This window comes from Scomber scombrus, chromosome 24 (assembly GCF_963691925.1).
Source record: "Scomber scombrus chromosome 24, fScoSco1.1, whole genome shotgun sequence".
Lineage (NCBI taxonomy): Eukaryota > Metazoa > Chordata > Actinopteri > Scombriformes > Scombridae > Scomber > Scomber scombrus.
In genome coordinates, this window is record NC_084993.1 from 15,530,426 (window position 1) to 15,548,684 (window position 18,259).

Consider the following 18,259-nt stretch of genomic DNA (forward strand, 5'->3'; position numbering starts at 1 on the left):
CATTAACACAATGACACCTTGAGGGAATTTCTTCTAATTTGGCACTTATGTCCACTTGGACTAAACGATGAACTTATTAGAATTTGGTGGACAAAAAGGTCAAAGGTCACCCTGACCTCACAAAACATGTTTTTGGCCATATCTCAAGAATTCATACGGTAATTGTGACAAAGTTTCACACAAATCTGGTCTAAAAGGATTAAAATGATGAAGTGTTGACATTTTATATCCAAAAGGTCAGCTTCACTGTCACATCATAACGTTCTGTAAAAAACACTTTGTGGCCATCATTAGGTTGAAGATGTGTGAAGCATCTGTGTTTTACAACTTGTAGCTTCTTTGCAGTAACATCCATATCTGAAGCATTGCCATCAGAATCAGCTGTATTGGCCCAGCATGAGAACACATACAAGGAAAATACACTTAAATTCCTTCAAAGTCTTCACTACAAATATTATATGAGTCTGGACAGATATGGATTTAAACTGCAACTTGACTGGTTGGCAGAGGCGTGCTGTTGCAAGGCGGTATTTCTAGTTCTCTAGTAGGAATAAAAATCTGTTGGAAGAATTACAGAGTGGAAAATAGTGTCTACATTTTACTGGGAGCCTGCCACTTCACCACTCATCAATGGGAGCCGTGTAGATTCCCATTCAAACTGGAAGCCTGGAGCTTTTCAATTAACATTAGTGAAAAGAGTGGGAGACTGAGAGCTGCTCTCAACAAAACAAATACTTCTCTAAGCCCAGTGATTAACTCCACACAATCCCAGACAAGATGATATTGATTTGTGGCTGCCAATATTCCTCTGCAGAGCAGTTCCATCATTCATTAACACAACAATGACACACACGTTCTGTTCTGATGTACTGAGTCTGTAGAGTGCCATCAGAATAATGATAGAGTAGAACAGTGTTTTTTTAAAAACCACTTGATGCAGTACATTCATAAGTTTAAATAAGCCACTATAAACCATTGATAATTGCATGTAAATGATGCTTTAATAAATTCAGTTTGATGATTTCTTTCACTAAATTGATAAGAGATAGCAGTGGTTACAATGAAAGTTTCTCTTTTGTTATTCCATTTCTGTGTCATATTTAACTTTAAACATTTCAAGATCACTTTAATTTCAGCTTACGTGTAAGCAGTGTATGAGTCAGGTTGGATTTCATTTTGAAAAAAAAGTTTTAAAGATTTAACTGTAAAAAATATTTTTAAACATTCTCAGAATTTTTCTTTGGAACTTGAATTTTTTACAATTAAGCGACACTGTTTTTTAATTCCATATAAAAATTGCTGAAAGTAATTGTAAACACATTTATCTGTTGTAAAATTGCTTTGATTTAATAAATAAGTCAGTCAGTGATCATTAAAAACTATTATAGAAATCATTAACAATAAAAACTGCCAATTAATGAATTAATTATAGGTAATTAATGAATGTAAATCTATTGAATGGCTGTTGCATACAAGAATACAATAAATATCATTACATCATACATTTTGCAATTTATACAAATCTTAAGTATTATAACTTATAAGTATGCTCTCTTCTTCTTCTCCTGCCAGTGTTTGTGTTGATTAGACTTCAGGCTGATATGTGCACACAGCTGGAACTGACTGTTCACCTTTCCTAAGCACACACACTATCTGATTCCTCACATCAATTCAAATACATTCAAATACATTTCAACCCACAGAGCAGCAGCAGGAGCTCTGATTGGCCAACTGTTATTTGTTGGAAGGCGCTTATGATCGGTCCGGCCAATAAGAGCCCTGCTGCTTCTCTGTGGGTTGGAAGTGATTTATGTGTTCAATTCATCGTTTAGACACCGGATAAGGAAACTTTCTTATTTTGTCATTTTTATTTTTGAACTTTGATCCATCATTTAATGTGTTTTAATATTATAATGATATCATTTAATATGAACCAAAATATAGTTGTTTTTAAAAGTCTTTAAACATGTTGACTGATTTTGGCACACCCTAGACTCCGTACAATACACATTCTTTCCCCTTTTTTTGTTAAAGTTTCCTGAAATTTAAGTTTTTATTGTTATTTTTGTGGTAAGTTTTAAAGTGAAGATGCTAGAAGATGACATTTAGTTTAAAAGCTACCCACATGTTTGTTGTTATTGTGGAAAAACTGAAAGCTGAAAACATTTTTGAACCATTTTGGGACATGAGTCTCCACTGTGAGGTCTAACAGAACAAAACAACACATTCTGCTGTCATCACAGTTCATCTTTATTTTAACAATGAACACTGACCAGACGTTGTGTATAGTTTGTTATGTAGCTTGATGGATGTTACAGGCCAGAAATAAAAATGACAGCAATATTATTTTATTCAGAGGATGTGTGATGATTCCATTGAAAGGAGACTGCTCAGTGAGAGTGTGTGTACAGTACAGTACATGTGTATACAGTCATGCTTTGTGTTTTCAGAATGGAGCAGACGATGTGAAAAAGCACCGATGGTTTAAGACCATCGACTGGGATGCAGTTCCTGTGAGGAAACTGAAGGTGAAGGAACAATATTTGATCTCAAATACTTCTTTCACTGTCTTCACTTCATGTTAAATGTCACATGTCATGTAGCTGACGATTGAAACTCCATTTTCAATATCTAATAACATTCTTTGAACTAACTGACAAACCTGGAGTTTGGTGCTTTCTATCTTGAATCTTTGTGTACTTGATGGCCACCTCATGTATACTGTGTTCACTCTTACTGATAATCAGCAGCATCACATATTAACACTTGCTCTCCCTCACTTGTGTCTCTACTGCATGTGTCAGTCTCTCCCAGCAGGGAAGCAAACACAACAAACTGTTTCAAATACCTGATGCCCAGTGACTGCTGTTCTAATGCCTGGAACACACAGTCTACCTCTACCTCAGCTGTGTGTGTGTGTGTGTGCGTGTGCTTGTGTGTGTGTGTGGTCATGTTGCTGTGAACTGTGCTTAGATGAATCTTACCTGAGTTTCTCACATGGAATTGAGATTTGAATGACAGTCCTGTTATACTTTTCTGTGTCGGAGGTCAATTTTTATTTATTTTTTCCAAGTTCCTTGCAGTATTAGACCCTCCTTGTTTCCAAACTGAGAAACAGAGAATATTATTTCTTAAGACTGGAGAAAGCACAACATTGTCTTTGGCTCTCCAATAACAGACATACAGCAGACAGAAATTACATAAGATCCATAAACTCCATAAAATCATTCCTAAAATACATAAAAGTATAAAATATAAGTGCATATCAGTTCCTGTGTGCTTATTGATCACTTGGGAGTCTTTAACATATGATTTGCACTTGGGATAAAAGTTATAAATATTCCTGTAATACAGAAATAATCTACAAAGATGCGTATTGTGCTTATGTGTTAAATCCAGACTGAGCGTCATCTCTAACAAATATTGCTTTCAATTGATATTTCTATCTTAACCATCGACCTGCATTTCAACTTGTACACTGTGTTCCTTGTGTCCACAGCCACCTATACTTCCTAAAGTCTCTCATGAGGGCGACACCTCCAACTTTGATGTTTACCCAGAGGACGACTGGAAGAAAGATCCTCCCGTGCCTCAGAAGGACTTGGAGATCTTCAAGAACTTCTGATCACTCAGCCTGGCTTATTTATTAACATTAATATCCTGAGATTTGACAGACATATAATAAAGTGACACTACTGTTCCAGGTACCCATCATAAAGGAAACAGCTATTTATCAAAGCAGGGATCTAACATTTTAGTTCTAAAAACAGCCCCCCCCCCCCCCCCCCCTCTTCAAAGACAAACTCCAAATGATTGATGCTGTGACATGTGTCATAACCACAAAGATGATTTGCTTTTTATATTTTTTATTTATCTGACTAAAGTTTAGCTGTTTTGTTTTTTTATTTTCATCCCTGCTTTTTCTCTGAGCCTGCTCATATGCAAAAAAAAAAAAAGTGGTTCCTTTAAAACCAAAAGACTGTTACTTTCTAGGTTTGAAAAAGAGAATTAATCAGGTCTTTTTTTTATATCATGTTTTATATTTTATCTCTTTTTTAAATGTTCATGTGGTCATATTTAAATGTGACTGTAGACTTTATCCTGACTGGTGCTGTAACTGTCAGTTGTCATGAGTGTGGGGTATTTAGACTTGTATGTACAGTGAGAGTGAGTCAGCCACTTTATTTGAGCATTTGTGACCAGTAGCACTTGTAAAAAGGTGCCTTACATCACAGTTTGATGGGCATGATGTCGCAAATTATACAAAGTTCATTTGAAATTGTGCTTTTTTTCTCAGCCGTCAGCGTGCCGCTCGCTCTGTGCTAATGGAAGTGGAATCATGGGACTGTCAGTGCGTGTGAGGTAGAGACCACGCTGCTGAATGTGCCGTCGTGTCTCCTGCTGTACAGTTTTTTCTTCTTCCAGCTCTGTCATTTCCTGCCTCAGCAGGTTTATTCACAGCCAAAGTACTTTGTTATTATCATACAGTCCCATCTGGTCTGCTAATGAACAGCTGAGTTTCCCATGACACCCAGCTCACTTCACTCATCATCATCATCATCATCATCATCATCATCACCATCGTTGTTGTCCTGTGTGGTGAAAGGTGTTGGGACCCCGCTCACTATTCTTTCATCACATAATCCATAATATGTAAATATATCAATTAACTGATATCTCCACACAATATTGGCCTTTAAACTCAATATTTGCTGCCATTTTTGTGCCTCAGCCTTCATCACTGAGCTTCTACCAAGCTAAAAGAATCTCATCATCAAGTGTTCAGACTGAAAGCAGCACTGTGTTAAAAGAACAAGTAGGTGGAAGTGAATGTGAGTGATTTGATTTGATGGTTAGAGATGAAATAAGGTTAAATGTGGTTATTTTATGATTTATGTTATACCTTCAGAGTTAAAACAGATGTGTTCAGACAGGCCAGCACACTGACTGTAAATGGAAGTAAAAGGATATAAAGATGTTTCTGTATCATGGTTACAGGTGTAGCTCTTTGGTGGCCTGTGTTGGACCTGAATGAGACGAATGAATCAGATCAGCAGCTGGAACATCTGCTGTGTGGATGTCAGGTGATGAAATGCAGTGTGAGTGATAGATTACTCAAAGTGTTTAATACAGGGTTCAACTATTCTAGTTCTGCAACTAACCAGTATTTCCATTATCCTTTCATTTCTCCATTAATTCACTTTACTGTCACAGAGGACTAAACAAACCAGAAAATATTCTTATTTAAGAAGCTGGAATTAGAGTTATTTGGGGGTATTACATGACTTTTTTGCTTTTGTGACTTTGTTCAAAATGTTTCATTATGTTGCAAATCAAAGTCAATGAAGTTACCAAATATGGTTCCTCACCGGTCTAGGCTAAAACTTTTACCAAAAAGTCTCTATATAAAAACTCCACATGGTTCTACAGCTTGGTAAACAGGGCCTGCATTTAACCAGTTGGATCTTTTACGTGTTGACATATGAAAGATGAGTTATTAACCTCCTCACATCACCAACACAGTGCTGACATCAGTCTGAACAAAGCTCAGCCCACAGTTTTATACTCCAACATCGTTTTCAGCCTGAATATACAGTAGTTATAATGCACAGCTTGTATTTCTGTTACCTCTGTATTGTTTGACTGTACAGGAGTAAACACTTGTTTTCTCTCAACAACCCAGAAATCCATTTTTTTTTAAAGACTAAATCTTCAGCATCTCCTCATCACTCCATGCCTTTACTCATTCACTCATTTTCATCAGCTGCTGCTACCACACTCCCATCTCATGGGTGTCATTCTGGTGCCATTAGGGGAACTTAGTGGTATAATATGATACTTTGTCAATACAGCCCTTAAACTATATACCACATGACAGTAAATATCCAGTGCAGTAGTGTGTGGTGTGGGCAGCAGTAAACAAGTTTTCTAAATGACCTTTAACATATCTTTGTCATTTCTGTACTATAAGTTCTTGTACTTATATCCACTATTACTAACATATCTAAAATCACATGTATCTGAGCTATGACACCAACGTCTGACAGCTTCAGTTCAAACATATTTATTCTACTGTCAAGTACGTACAAGTCCATTTTATGAGTTTAAAAAAAAAAAAAAGGTCACTGCAGTTGAATTTCACAGTTATTATCCACATCAGTATGTCACACAGTATAATATACAGTATGGGCATGTACATGACATTAGTATGTATCACAACATTCAGTAGCAGCTCTGTGTAGACGTAGCTTTTATAAAGTAGAAAAGAGTCATGACTACTCTGTGATGGAACACCATGTTGTATTTAAAGCTTTTTTTTCTGCTGAGTAGAGGAACCCGGTTTGCTCTCGATATGGTGCTCCTTCAATGCATGTATCGTCTGTAATGTCCGACCCCAGCCCCCCCCCCGCCCCCCCCCCCCCCCATTATGTCTGTCCCAGCGATATGTTTTATAGCTCAACCTTTGCCTTTAAAAATGTTTGTTTTGGAGCAATCGTACGTCATTTTCTATCCAGTACATTACAATGCCTTTTAATATCCCTTTATACCTTTATTTATGGAACTTAAAGCTATGGCACATGTTTGTATGAAGACTAAAGTGTCTTTGGAAATGTTTGGAAGTAACAAGAAGGAAACATGCTCTTTTTTTCTCTTCTTCTCTTGTCCTGTCTGGTCCTTTCACGTCTCCTCACTCACGCTCAGTCTCCGTCCTGCAGTCACTCAGCAGCTGCTGCAGAGAGACACTGTGAAGGTCAGACGCCGGCTTGCAGTCATGCAAAGCTTTTATATTTACAAAATGGAAATATGACATTTAGACGAATGAACTCTTCATTTCGTAGATGTTTAAAGCTTTTATAGTTCAGGGTTTCATGGTAAAATGAACAGATTCTCTCTGCCCACGGCAACAGAGAACAACAGCAATATAATCACCAAGAGGAAAAAAATACATCCTGCTTTTTCAGATAAAATGTTGCTGTTATGTACAGACTGCACACAGTGGTGGAAAGTACATTTACTCAAGTTCTGTACTTAAGTGCACTTTTGAGGTACTTGTACTTTATTTGAGTATTTCCATGTGATGCTACTTTCTACATCTCAGAGGGAAATATTGTACTTTCTACTCCACTGCATTTATTTGACAGCTTTAGTTACTTTTCAGATGAAGATTTGACACAATGGATAATATAACAAGCTTTTAAAATACAACACATTGTTAAAGATGAAACCAGTGGTTCCCAACCTTTTTGTCTTTTGACGTCTTACAAAAAGCAGTGTGTAGTCAGGCTCACATTTCAGATGTCTATGAGTTGTTAACAGCTCCACCAAATAGTGATTTTTCCCTCTAAACTTCTCACATGGTTTCATTTCAATAAATCTTCAAATGATCCAATATTTCAGCAAAAATCAAAGATTAGAGAAAAAGTCCAAAAACTGAAAACACATTTGTGTATCAGAACTTAGTTTGTTCTTCTTTCCTCTCCCATTAATCATCTCAGCACCCCTCACATTTATCTGCTGACCCTTTGGAGGGGGCCCCACCCCTAGGTTGGGAACCACTGGACTAAACTAGCTAACTGTATATAAAGTAGTGTAAACTAGCTCCACCTCCAGCAGCTACAACAGTAACATGCTGCTCTAACACTGATGCTTCACTATTAATAATCTAATGATATAATACTAGTATAATATGAGTAATACTTTAACTACATCAAGATCATAATACTTAATAATACAAAATTCATTTCACTGCACATATCTAGCAAATCTGAACTACACATGAACAGTTCATTTGCACAAATAAAAATACAATTGTATGATAATATTAGAGTTAAACACACTATATTTTTATCACAATGGCACTTTATATAAAAAAAATAGTATTTCATCAGTCTATACAAAATATAAACTGAAATTTTCTTCTTCTGTGGCTGTTCACAAGTCTGACTTCCCTCTTGTTTTACATCCAGGCAATCTAAAATGCATTTCTGATGGTGTGAGCTTAAAGTAGTCATAGAGGACATCATATGTGTGGTTATTAATCATATTTACTTCATAGAGCATTTGTTCAGTAGAAAGCTGTACTGGTGTTCTTTGTGTTTTGCCAGTCATATTAGAGCTGTGATTAACATTAAGGAAGGCAGTGGCACACTAGTAGCCAATAAATGACAAGTTCAAAATCACACTGAAAAGGGGAATAAAACACACAAAGCGAGAGAGAACTGCGTTATGTGACCAGTTTTATTCTACATCTGTTCTAGTGAATATTATCAGTCACTCAGTACTGCTCCAATTCAACCTTTGACTTCAAATCATTTTCTCACACACCAGGTGCCAGATGTATACAGCTCAAATTTATAAAGCTGTGTGTATGTGTAGTTGTGTTTTATAAATCTCAGTCCCTGTGTAACTAGGTGCATCTGTACCAGCCTTATCTCCACTACCACAATTATCCATAAATGGATGAAGACATCCTGAACCAGACATCATCAATACACTGCCTGCTCTACCAGTCTTTACACCCATCAGTACACGGCCAGAACAGCTGTTGTTATGCATGGCTGTGGCTATTTATGGCATCCATGTTATTAATAAATCAGCAGTGACACGTCATCATGTCTAGGTCTCATATTGAAACTGACTTGAAAAAGGCCTGTGGTCATCTTGAATGACCACACATGACAAAATAGATTACATAAAACACCACTAATGAACTTTTTTGGATTGGCAGAACAACATAAGTCTACTATTCACTCTACTTTTAGAGCTGTTTTAAGCTCCACCAATTTTAGTGGCATTTAGCAGTGAGGTTGCATATTGAACCAACTGAATATCCCTCTCATCACCGTCCAAACATACAGGTGCATCTCAATAAATTAGAATATTGTGAAAAAGTTAAATAATGTAGATTCACAGTGTCACATTCAAATCAGCTTATTAGCTCAAAACACCTGCAAAGGTTTCCTGAGCCTTTAGATGGTCTCTCAGTCTGGTTCAGTGGACTTCACAATCATAGGGAAGACTGTCATTGACACCCTCCACAAGGAGAATAAGCCTCAAAAAGTCATTGCTAAAGAAGCTGGATGTTCACAGTGCTGTATCCAAACATATTCATAGAAAAAGTTGATTGGAAGGAAAAAGTGTGGTAGGAAAAGGTGCACAAGCAACAGAGAGAACCGCAGTCCTGAGAGGATTGTCAAGCTAAAGCCATTCAAACATTTGGGGGAACTTCATAAGGAGTGGAATGAGGATGGACTCAGTGCATTAAGACCCACCACATACAGACATATCCAGGACATGGGCTACAACTGTTGCACTCGTGTCAAGCCAGTCCTGAACCAGAGACAACGTCAGAAGCGCCTTACCTGGGCTAAGAAGAAAAAGAACTGGTCTGTTGCCCAGTGGTACAAAGTCCTCTTTTCAGATGAAAGTAAATTTGACATTTCATTTGGAAATCAAGGTCCCAGAGTCTGGAGTAAGAGAGGAGATGCACAGAATCCAGGTTGATTAAAGTGCAGTGTGAAGTTTCCACAGTCAGTGATGATTTGGGGAGCCATGTCATCTGCTGGTGTTGGTCCACTGTGTTTTATCAAGTCCAGAGTGTATGCAGCCGTCAACCAGGAAGTTTTAAAGCACTTCATGGTTCCTTCTCCTGACAAGCTTTATGAGGATGCTGATTTCTTTTTCCAGCAGGATTTGGCACCTGCCCACACTGCCAAAAGTACCAATACCTGTGTAATGAACATGGAATTACTATGCTTGATTGGCCAGCAAACTCGCCTGACCTGAACCCCATAGAAAATCTATGGGGTATTGTCTAGAGGAAGATGAGAGACACAAGACCCAACGATGCAGACGAGCTGAAGGCCACTATCGAAGCAACTTGGGCTTGGGCTACATGAACATACTTTTCAGAAGGGTGACATTTCTGTATTAAAAATAATTATACATTAAGACATAATATCTGTAGAGCTGATGGGAACTGCAGAGGTTTTGATAGGTTTGTCACTACAAGAAGAAGACATTTTATTATTTGTTGATATAAGAAAATATGGTTTTAGCAGCTTTAATTTTGCATATCCTTAAGTACTTGTATGGAATGACTCATGAACTGTGTTGCAATTAATTTCCCTAAAGCTTGTAAGGGAGTGTTCTAGACTGTCTAAGCCTCCAGGAGGTCACTGTCTTTCTTCTCTATGACTAAGGAGATGCTTCATGACTGAATGAATTACCACAGAATTGTTTTGACCACATGTGGTCGATGGGTAAATTGTGAGTAATCATGAATTGTTCGTGTCCTGTGAGACATTACGACCATTTTACCACCTCGAGTCAACCTCCAGAGTGCTGCAGTTCCTCTCACTGCCATTCAGGGTCACTAGAGAGTGGAATTGTCCTTTTGATGCTTTGTGTTTTCAGTCTTTATCTCAATTATCAGATGGCTGATACTGAGCATGCTTGATGATAATGAGGCTTTGTGACAGTAGTGAGGTGTTCATGTTTTTTCTTTGGTTAACCGCCTGATGAGGAAATGCTGACCTGGCATTTCTTAGCTATTATGTGTTTTCCGACAGAGCTTTGACTGGCAGTGGTGGTCTAATCTAATCTAATCGCAATTAAATTCAGTATTTTACCATGGATTATGTTAAGTTCTTTTAACTTTAATTTCCTCTCTATAACTGAGAAACTGGTGTTAATGTGCTGAACACTGAGTTTCATGGAGGGTTATTATGTTTACAGTGGAAAAGTGAGTCATGTTTTGTCTGGATTCCCTGCTAGTCTCGCTGTAAGTGATGACAGTCAGAACTGTATTGCCGCACAGCTCTAATAGTCAGCTAATGAATGCCTTATGAAGTGCTTTCAAGGTGAATTTGGCGGAGTGACGGCAGAAGCTGTGGGAGTGCAGGGCGAGACTTCTCGGAAGAACTCGGTGACGGTAAAGGCTCACAATCACGAGGTATGAAAAAGCCCCTGCATGTAGTATCAGCTGCATAAGAATCTGCATCCCAGTATATCAAATCTGCAGCCTGTATTGTGATTAGGGTAATAAAGCATAAATCTTATCCATGCAAACTTGTCATACTGTCATTGCTAATCTCTGGAAAATGTTTTTTGAGAAAAAAATGAAATCAGATGATGAGATCAGATAAGATGCTAATCGATCAGAATGAACGTCGGTCATGTCTGCTATTGTTTTTGTAAAGGTTACTTTGTAATGCAGTGCATCTTTGTCCAATGTATCCACACGTCAAGCTACAACCATAACAATGACCTAATCTGGACATCAACAAAAGCTGACATGATATTTACTGATAAATGACCTCATTCAAACTGGTTTCAAGTTTCTACAAGTTAATTTTCATTCAGTAATGGAGAGAAACGATGGCTGCTTGGAAGATAATAAAGCACAATTCAATCTTAAACTATCTGCGAAGATTCTCAGTCACCCAGGTCATAGTTATCCAACGATGGTTGAATCGAGGGCAACTGGTCTTGGTTGTAAGATACCTGAAAACATTTTGCCTCTCACCCAAGGGGTTTCTTCAGTTCTTACTGGCTGACTAACCTCTGTGGGGTTGTTATCAAGGTCACTGATGCCACTCGGTTCGTCAGTGCTGCAGACTGTTGTACCGACAGTGGTTAAGAGTTGTTGGAGTCACTTGAGGCCAGGTGTAACTCACTGTCATTGGAGTTGTCACAAGAGGCTAAATGTGAATGAATGTTAAGTCTCCTGGGAAGAGATGAAAGAACAGCATTGTAGGTGGGTAAAAAGTGGTGTCATAGACCTCCTCCCCTGTTGAGGGACGGTGTCTCTACTTCGTCTCTAGATAACCTCCACTATTTAACCCTCCTGTTGTCCTCAGGTCAAGGAAGGAAAGAAGGAAGGACAGAAGGAAGGACAGAAGGAAGGAAGGAAGGAAGGAAAGGAGTAAGGATGGAGGCAGGGAGGAAAAGAGGAAGGAAGTAAGGAGGGAAGGAAGGGAGGAAGGAAGGAAGTGAGGAAAGAAGAAAGGGAGGAGAGAAGGACAGGAGGGAGGAATGGAGGTCAGAAAGAAGGAAGGAAGGAAGGAAAGGAGGGAGGAAAAGAGAAAGGACGTTAGGAAGGAAGTATGGAAGGAGGAGGGAGCAAAGAAAGAGGTAAGGAAAGAAGGAACAGTCAAAAGAGATGAGGGTCAATTTGACCCGGGAGGACGACAGGAGGGTTAAAACCATCTGTCCTCCCTATGCAAAATATGCACACTGTTGTCCTCAAAAGAGTGTCCCTTATCTTTTAGGTGTGGATAAACTTGACCTGAGGAGTTGGCCCTCCTTTGTTGAGCCATGCATTTTTTTAAGCCAGGTTGAGCCATGTGTTTGGGGAAACAACCATTTAAGAAAGAAGTCCCTTGAACGAAATTTTTTCACAATGAATTTGTTCACATCAAATGCGGAACCACCTCTGAACTGGCTGTCAGGAATAGGTCTAATATGAAACTGGTATGTAACGGTTGTTGTGCTAAGGAAATGTGTGCCATCGATGTGCCGGATTACAGTTGGTAGGGGGTATGTTTTGTGGAGGGTGCAGAGGCTAAACCTCTTGTAGTAGGTGTCTGCTACAAACCACTGAAGCAAAGTGACTTTTATGAACTTTTAGAGATGGCTTGTGTTGATAGTAATGTGATGATGGAGAGGTGACTTTAGGTGATATTAATAAATGTTTTGTTGCCTCCTAGCAAGAGCTGTCCAGTTAAAAAATGTGTTTTGGACATTGGTCTCAAGCACCACTCTGTAGTACATCTTAACTAAACAGAGTACACAAACAGAGGTTTTTGAGCATAAACTTGCTGGATAAGATTGGGCTGTTGTTTCTGAAAGTAATCATGTTGAAAAGTCATGAAATTTGTTTAGAGGTAGGGTTTTTGGCTGTGTTGGACATAGTTGCACCAATGAAAGAGGTCAACAGAGAAGTGGATGAATGGATGACAACAGAAATGTTTGACCTCATTAAACAGAGAGATCGCTATTTGGTGATATTTAAAAAGTAAAATCTATATACTGACTATAACGGATATGTACAAATGCCGAAATCAAGCTAGTTAAATATACAGAAAGCCAAGTCCCAGTATTACATGGATGTTGTTGCAGAGAATGTGCATCAGCCCAAAAATTGTGGAAAGTACAAGAAACAGAATATTTCTGAATATTTCAATACATTTTTTTTACAACCATTACTATTGGTCTTTTTTCTAAACCACCAAATGGCTCTGGGAGATTTCTGAACACTTTCAACCAAAGTAAAAATGTTATCCCTGACACCTTTGAGACGGGTCCTGTCTCAGTAGAAAAAGTAATGAAAATGCTATCCTCACTCTAAATAAAAACAACAACTGGCCTGGATCTTATTCCAGACAGATTCCTGATGGCTGTTGTTGCTCACAATGTAAATGTCATTAAAGCAGGGAAAAGTTCCAAGTCATGTGAGAATGACCAGACTCCTTGTTAAAGGAGAACAGCAGGTCAGATGTAGGAAACTACACGCCAGTATCAGTCCTGCCAAACATATCTAAGTTACTAGAGAGGGTAGTGTTTGATTAGATTGAAGAATATCTGATTCAGCACAAACTTATACATTTCAGTCCGGCTTTAGAGCAGCCTACTCCACTGATACCTGGTTCAATCACCTTTGTGAAGGAGAGCCCTAATCACATTCCCACAGTCACACATATTCACACCTGGAAGCTGCCCAGTACAACCACAGTCTGATCTGCCGGCCACTGAGCAGCTCCACTGGAGCAGGTGGAGGGAGGGGCAATTACTGTTTCTTCACATTCCACACCCAGATTGATCCTGCCTGTCCAGGGGACTGAACGAGCAACCCTCCAGTCACAAGCTCACTTCTCTAACCTTTAGGCCACCACTGCCCCACTTGTTGTCAATATGAACAGGAGGAACAATTACAGCAAGCACAAACTCCTTCAATCAACAACATACAGGCATGTGGGTATTTTTTTTTAAAGATTGTGAACCAACCCAGCAAACGAGCAGTGTGTAGGATTTAATGACATCTAAAAGTGAAGTTGCAAATTGCAACCATCTAAATACCCCTCCCACTCCCCTCCCCTAGGAGAATCCACAGTGGATCTAGAACTCTCTAGATCCAGTGTTTGGTTTGTCCGTTCTGGGCTACTGTAGAAACATGTCGGTGCAACATGGTGTGCTCTGTGGAAGAGGACCTGCTCCCTATGTAGATATAAAGGCTCATTCTAAGGCAATGAAAGCACAACTATTCTTATTTTCAAGTGATTGTACATGTCAGTAAAACATACCTATGAATATTATATCCCATTTCTGCCATTTATATTACTAAGCCTGTGTTTTGGCTAAGGTTCCACTCTCTCGCACATGACCCTCCCAACCGAATCACCTAAAGCCTAAAACAGCAACAACATAATAATTAATGTCCATTTGGATTTTCTACAACAGCAATCTCCATTAAAGATGAGGTCCTGTCAAATAAAATGAACTTGTGCTGAACCCTGTGTGTAAAGCTGCGATAGTGAAGACATAATTAGTGCTCTTGCAGCGAGGCCACAGGCCAGAGACAAATAGAAGCAATGCCACAGGCAACTGATCCTTTGGCTGAGTGACTCGCTCCGGCCAGTGAGGTCACACACTTAATGGGGCCAGTAAACTCAATCTGAAAGGTTTTCTTTTTAATAAGACACTCTCAGTTTGTCTTTGTCTTATTCTTGTGGACCACATGTCATGTCTGAATTTTATATTCAAACCTTGTTTTTCGGGAATTTATTCTTATGGTTATTGCAAATTTTTGAGGTGTGACAAGCGAAGTCTTTTCATATGATATGCTTTATATATCACATCACATATTGTACTTACATTGATTGCGTTTCTTTCAGGGACCTCATTGGAATTGCAGAATATTTGCACCCTCTAACATATTGCTTTTGTGGCAGGTTTGATACACAGTAAGTTATGCCAACTTTTCTGTGAACCGGTGTGGATCTTAAACTGGGCAAACATCCAAGAACATACAGCCAACAAGCTCTTTTTTCTTATAAACAGGCAACGCAGCCCAAGAAAGATGAATAATGTGGTTTTGCATAGCTCACAACTACTAATTTGTCTGTTCTAATGAGTTTTACAACTGGCCACTCAGACAGTTTTGTCTGAGGCATGGGAAGAATGAACTCCAATTATAATACTAAAGAAGAAGAACCCTGAGAGTATCCCTGCTCTGCCATGAATGTACAATTGTTTTATAAATATAAAAGTAAGAAAAGTTAAAGTAAAATATTCAAAAAGCTCAACTTGACAAATCTGAATTTACCAGAATTACAAACACAGTTCTGTGGGCTTGCTAGGTTTCACCAATTCTTCAGGTCTGTAATAAATGGTGCTCATTTGATTCAGTGGTAAAAATGAAATAAAGGCACTTGGTCTTGGTGTACAAAAGTGTAAGAAGGTTTCATTTTTTCTTAAGCTGCCTCTGAATACGCATTTCAAGCATTGGGGGAAAGTAAAACTTGAAAGCCAGACTAACCATTGATGAGTTAGAGCTCTTTAAAGGAGAGAAGGTAAAGCTTATTTAACAAGAAACATACTGCTAAATATCATCAATATAACAGTGATAAGAAATACTGTTAAATAAATACGACCTAAGTGAATTATATACAGAGTAAATAGTATAGGACCAAGGACAGAACTCTGGGGGACTCCTCAGAAAAACCAGCACCTTTAGACCAAGCGACACAGAAAAACTCCGATCTGAAAGATATAATAGCAGTCTAGGGCGCCTCCAGAAACACCCACTTCTTACAGCTTTCCATCAGGATGCTGTGATCTATAGCACCAAAAACTGCACTACGAACCAGCCGCACCAAAACAGAACATTCACCCACATCAGACAACATGATTACGTCATTGGAAACTCTGAGAATAGCTGTTTCAGTAGAATTACAATCTGGTTCCTGACAGAAACCAGATTGGAATTTGTCTAAAATGTTGTGTGCAGTCAAGACAGCAGTGAGCGGTTTGTCAACAACTTCCTCTAAAACCTTAGAGATGAAAGGCAACTCAGATTTAGGCCTGTAGTTTTTGGGAAGAGATAAGTCATGTTTTTTTGTTTTTTTCAGAAGAGGCTGAACAACTACATGTTTAAAATAGGCAGGAAGTTATTTCTAATAGAGATCAGACATGGACTAATAAACCCAAATACAGTTCTGACCATGGGTTTTGGTAAAATATCTGCAGGGCTGGAGGAAGGTTTCATACTACCTGTAGATCAATGAGGTCTTGCAGGGAAATAGGAGAGAAGCAGTCCAAAATTGACGGCCGAGTTGGATAAAGAGAAAAGGGAGTAGAGGAGGAGATGATGTCAGACCTGACATCTCTAATCTTATCCACAAAAGAAAGAGAGGAAGTTGCCACAATCCTTATTTGAAAAACAGGCACATCAGGAGGTGCAGTAGTGACAATGTTGCTGATGATGTCAAACAGGACTTTAGGCTAGAATTTACTGGAGGAAATTATAATTTTACAATTTTCAGTCTTTCCTAAAACAGCAATCTGGTGCCTAAATGAACACTGAAACATGATTTTCTTTCCATAATCACCCCTGCTGGTCATACTGACCATTAGAAGATTCCTTCATAATGCACTTACAAGGTAAGTGATGGGCTTCAGTCGTCCAAATGAGTCAAATCAAGTCTTCTATGTTTCAACATTACAGTGTTTTTAGTAGCAAAGTCTTTTTATTACTATACTTCCACCACAGCTCAACAGGGAAACACTAAGAGGGAATTTGATGCTAAAAATACTGTAAATGTGTCAGATATCACTTGATATGACTAACTCAGACTGATGAAGACTCATATAAGCTTCACTTTTACTTTTAAATGTATTTTGTACAAAAGGATGTGTATAAACCAAGCAAGGTCTTTTTAGTGTCATTTGCCCTGTGAAGCCCCACCCGGGCTAAACAACAGGGTGCACTTGTTTACATGCCCTATGGTATCATGCTAATAACAAGCCTGCACTGTCTCAGGTCACATTAGCAGTGGTCATCTGGGATTCCTGTCATCAGTACAAGTTGTGAATGCACCACACCCCTGCTGGGAAAGAGGTGACGCCTCGACACACCATCCCACCCCCACTCAGGGGGTGGGATATATGCTCTCTGGATATATGCTCTCCTTTATATCTGTCCCACTGAGGTACAGTCTGGAATTTACGACCTGGCAGAAAAATGTTTTAACCTCTAGGAAACAGAAATTAAATCCATTTCCTTTAAGTTTTTTTTTTTTTCTTTAATGTGTTCTGTTCTATTACAATTTGTTGCTCAGTTATAGCTTATAATTTCCCTACAGGCATCAGGGATATATCATTATATTACCCACAAAAGCCCAAATCAATGTTGATAATAACAATAATCAGAGACATCCATTCTACAGCTCAGATAGTGCATACGTTTGGATAAGTAGCTGTAAGCAAGGGAGAAACACTGCGGGAGTGTTTGATTAATATAACTTTAATTACAGGGGACTAGGTGTTAGAAGTTTGGTTTGCTTTCATTTTAGAGGCACTTAAATGTACCTGCCTGGCGTTGGTCGTTCACGCCCTGAGGTCACCATTAGTTAAACTGCATGGTACCAAAGTGTCTCAGTGTTTGTTACTGCAATACTTTGATCTAAATGCGTGTCAATTTATTAACATGTTCACAATGACAATGCTAACATACTGATATTTAGCTGCGTAATGTTAACCATTGTTCACTGTCTTAGCTTAGCATCTTGGCTTACAAACATTAGCTAGTTAGCATTAATTAGGAAGTACAGAAAAGTCTTGGACAAATTAATATTTTGACTTGATGATGGCACGAAAAGTCAGAGGCTCATCAAACTTGTTATTATTCACATAACATGTATAACGTAAATGTATTGATTACTCGAAAAGCCATGAAATAGTTGCTGAGGCATTGAGTCACCCAAACCCATTAAGGTCAACTTCATGGTGACACTACAGGACAAGTAAGGGGGTCACCAAAGTCATTTGGATTCAAAGCCTGAGTACCAAGAATGTCAGATTTGTGCAACACCAGCTAGTATGTGATATTTCACAGGATAAGTGAAAGATTTGGCGCTAGAGGAAATGTCATGGGATCAGTAAAGTCATTCAGGTTTATTCTTTGCGGAACACGAATGTCTGTACAACATTTCATGGTAATCCATCTTATAGTTGCTAAAATATTTGAGTCTGGAGCAAG

At 38.6% G+C, this 18,259-nt stretch overlaps 1 protein-coding gene across 1 annotated transcript in view; it reads left to right on the forward strand.

Annotated features, from left to right (window-relative positions):
* prkx (protein kinase X-linked) overlaps positions 1 to 5,295 on the forward strand; it is a 48,053-nt gene extending 42,758 nt beyond the window's left edge. The window contains exons 7-8 of the mRNA XM_062414660.1: positions 2,451 to 2,528; positions 3,500 to 5,295. Coding sequence (XP_062270644.1) covers positions 2,451 to 2,528; positions 3,500 to 3,625 — 204 coding nt within the window. The 3' untranslated portion in view covers positions 3,626 to 5,295. The remainder of the gene's footprint in view (positions 1 to 2,450; positions 2,529 to 3,499) is intronic.
* Positions 5,296 to 18,259: the final 12,964 nt, after the last annotated feature.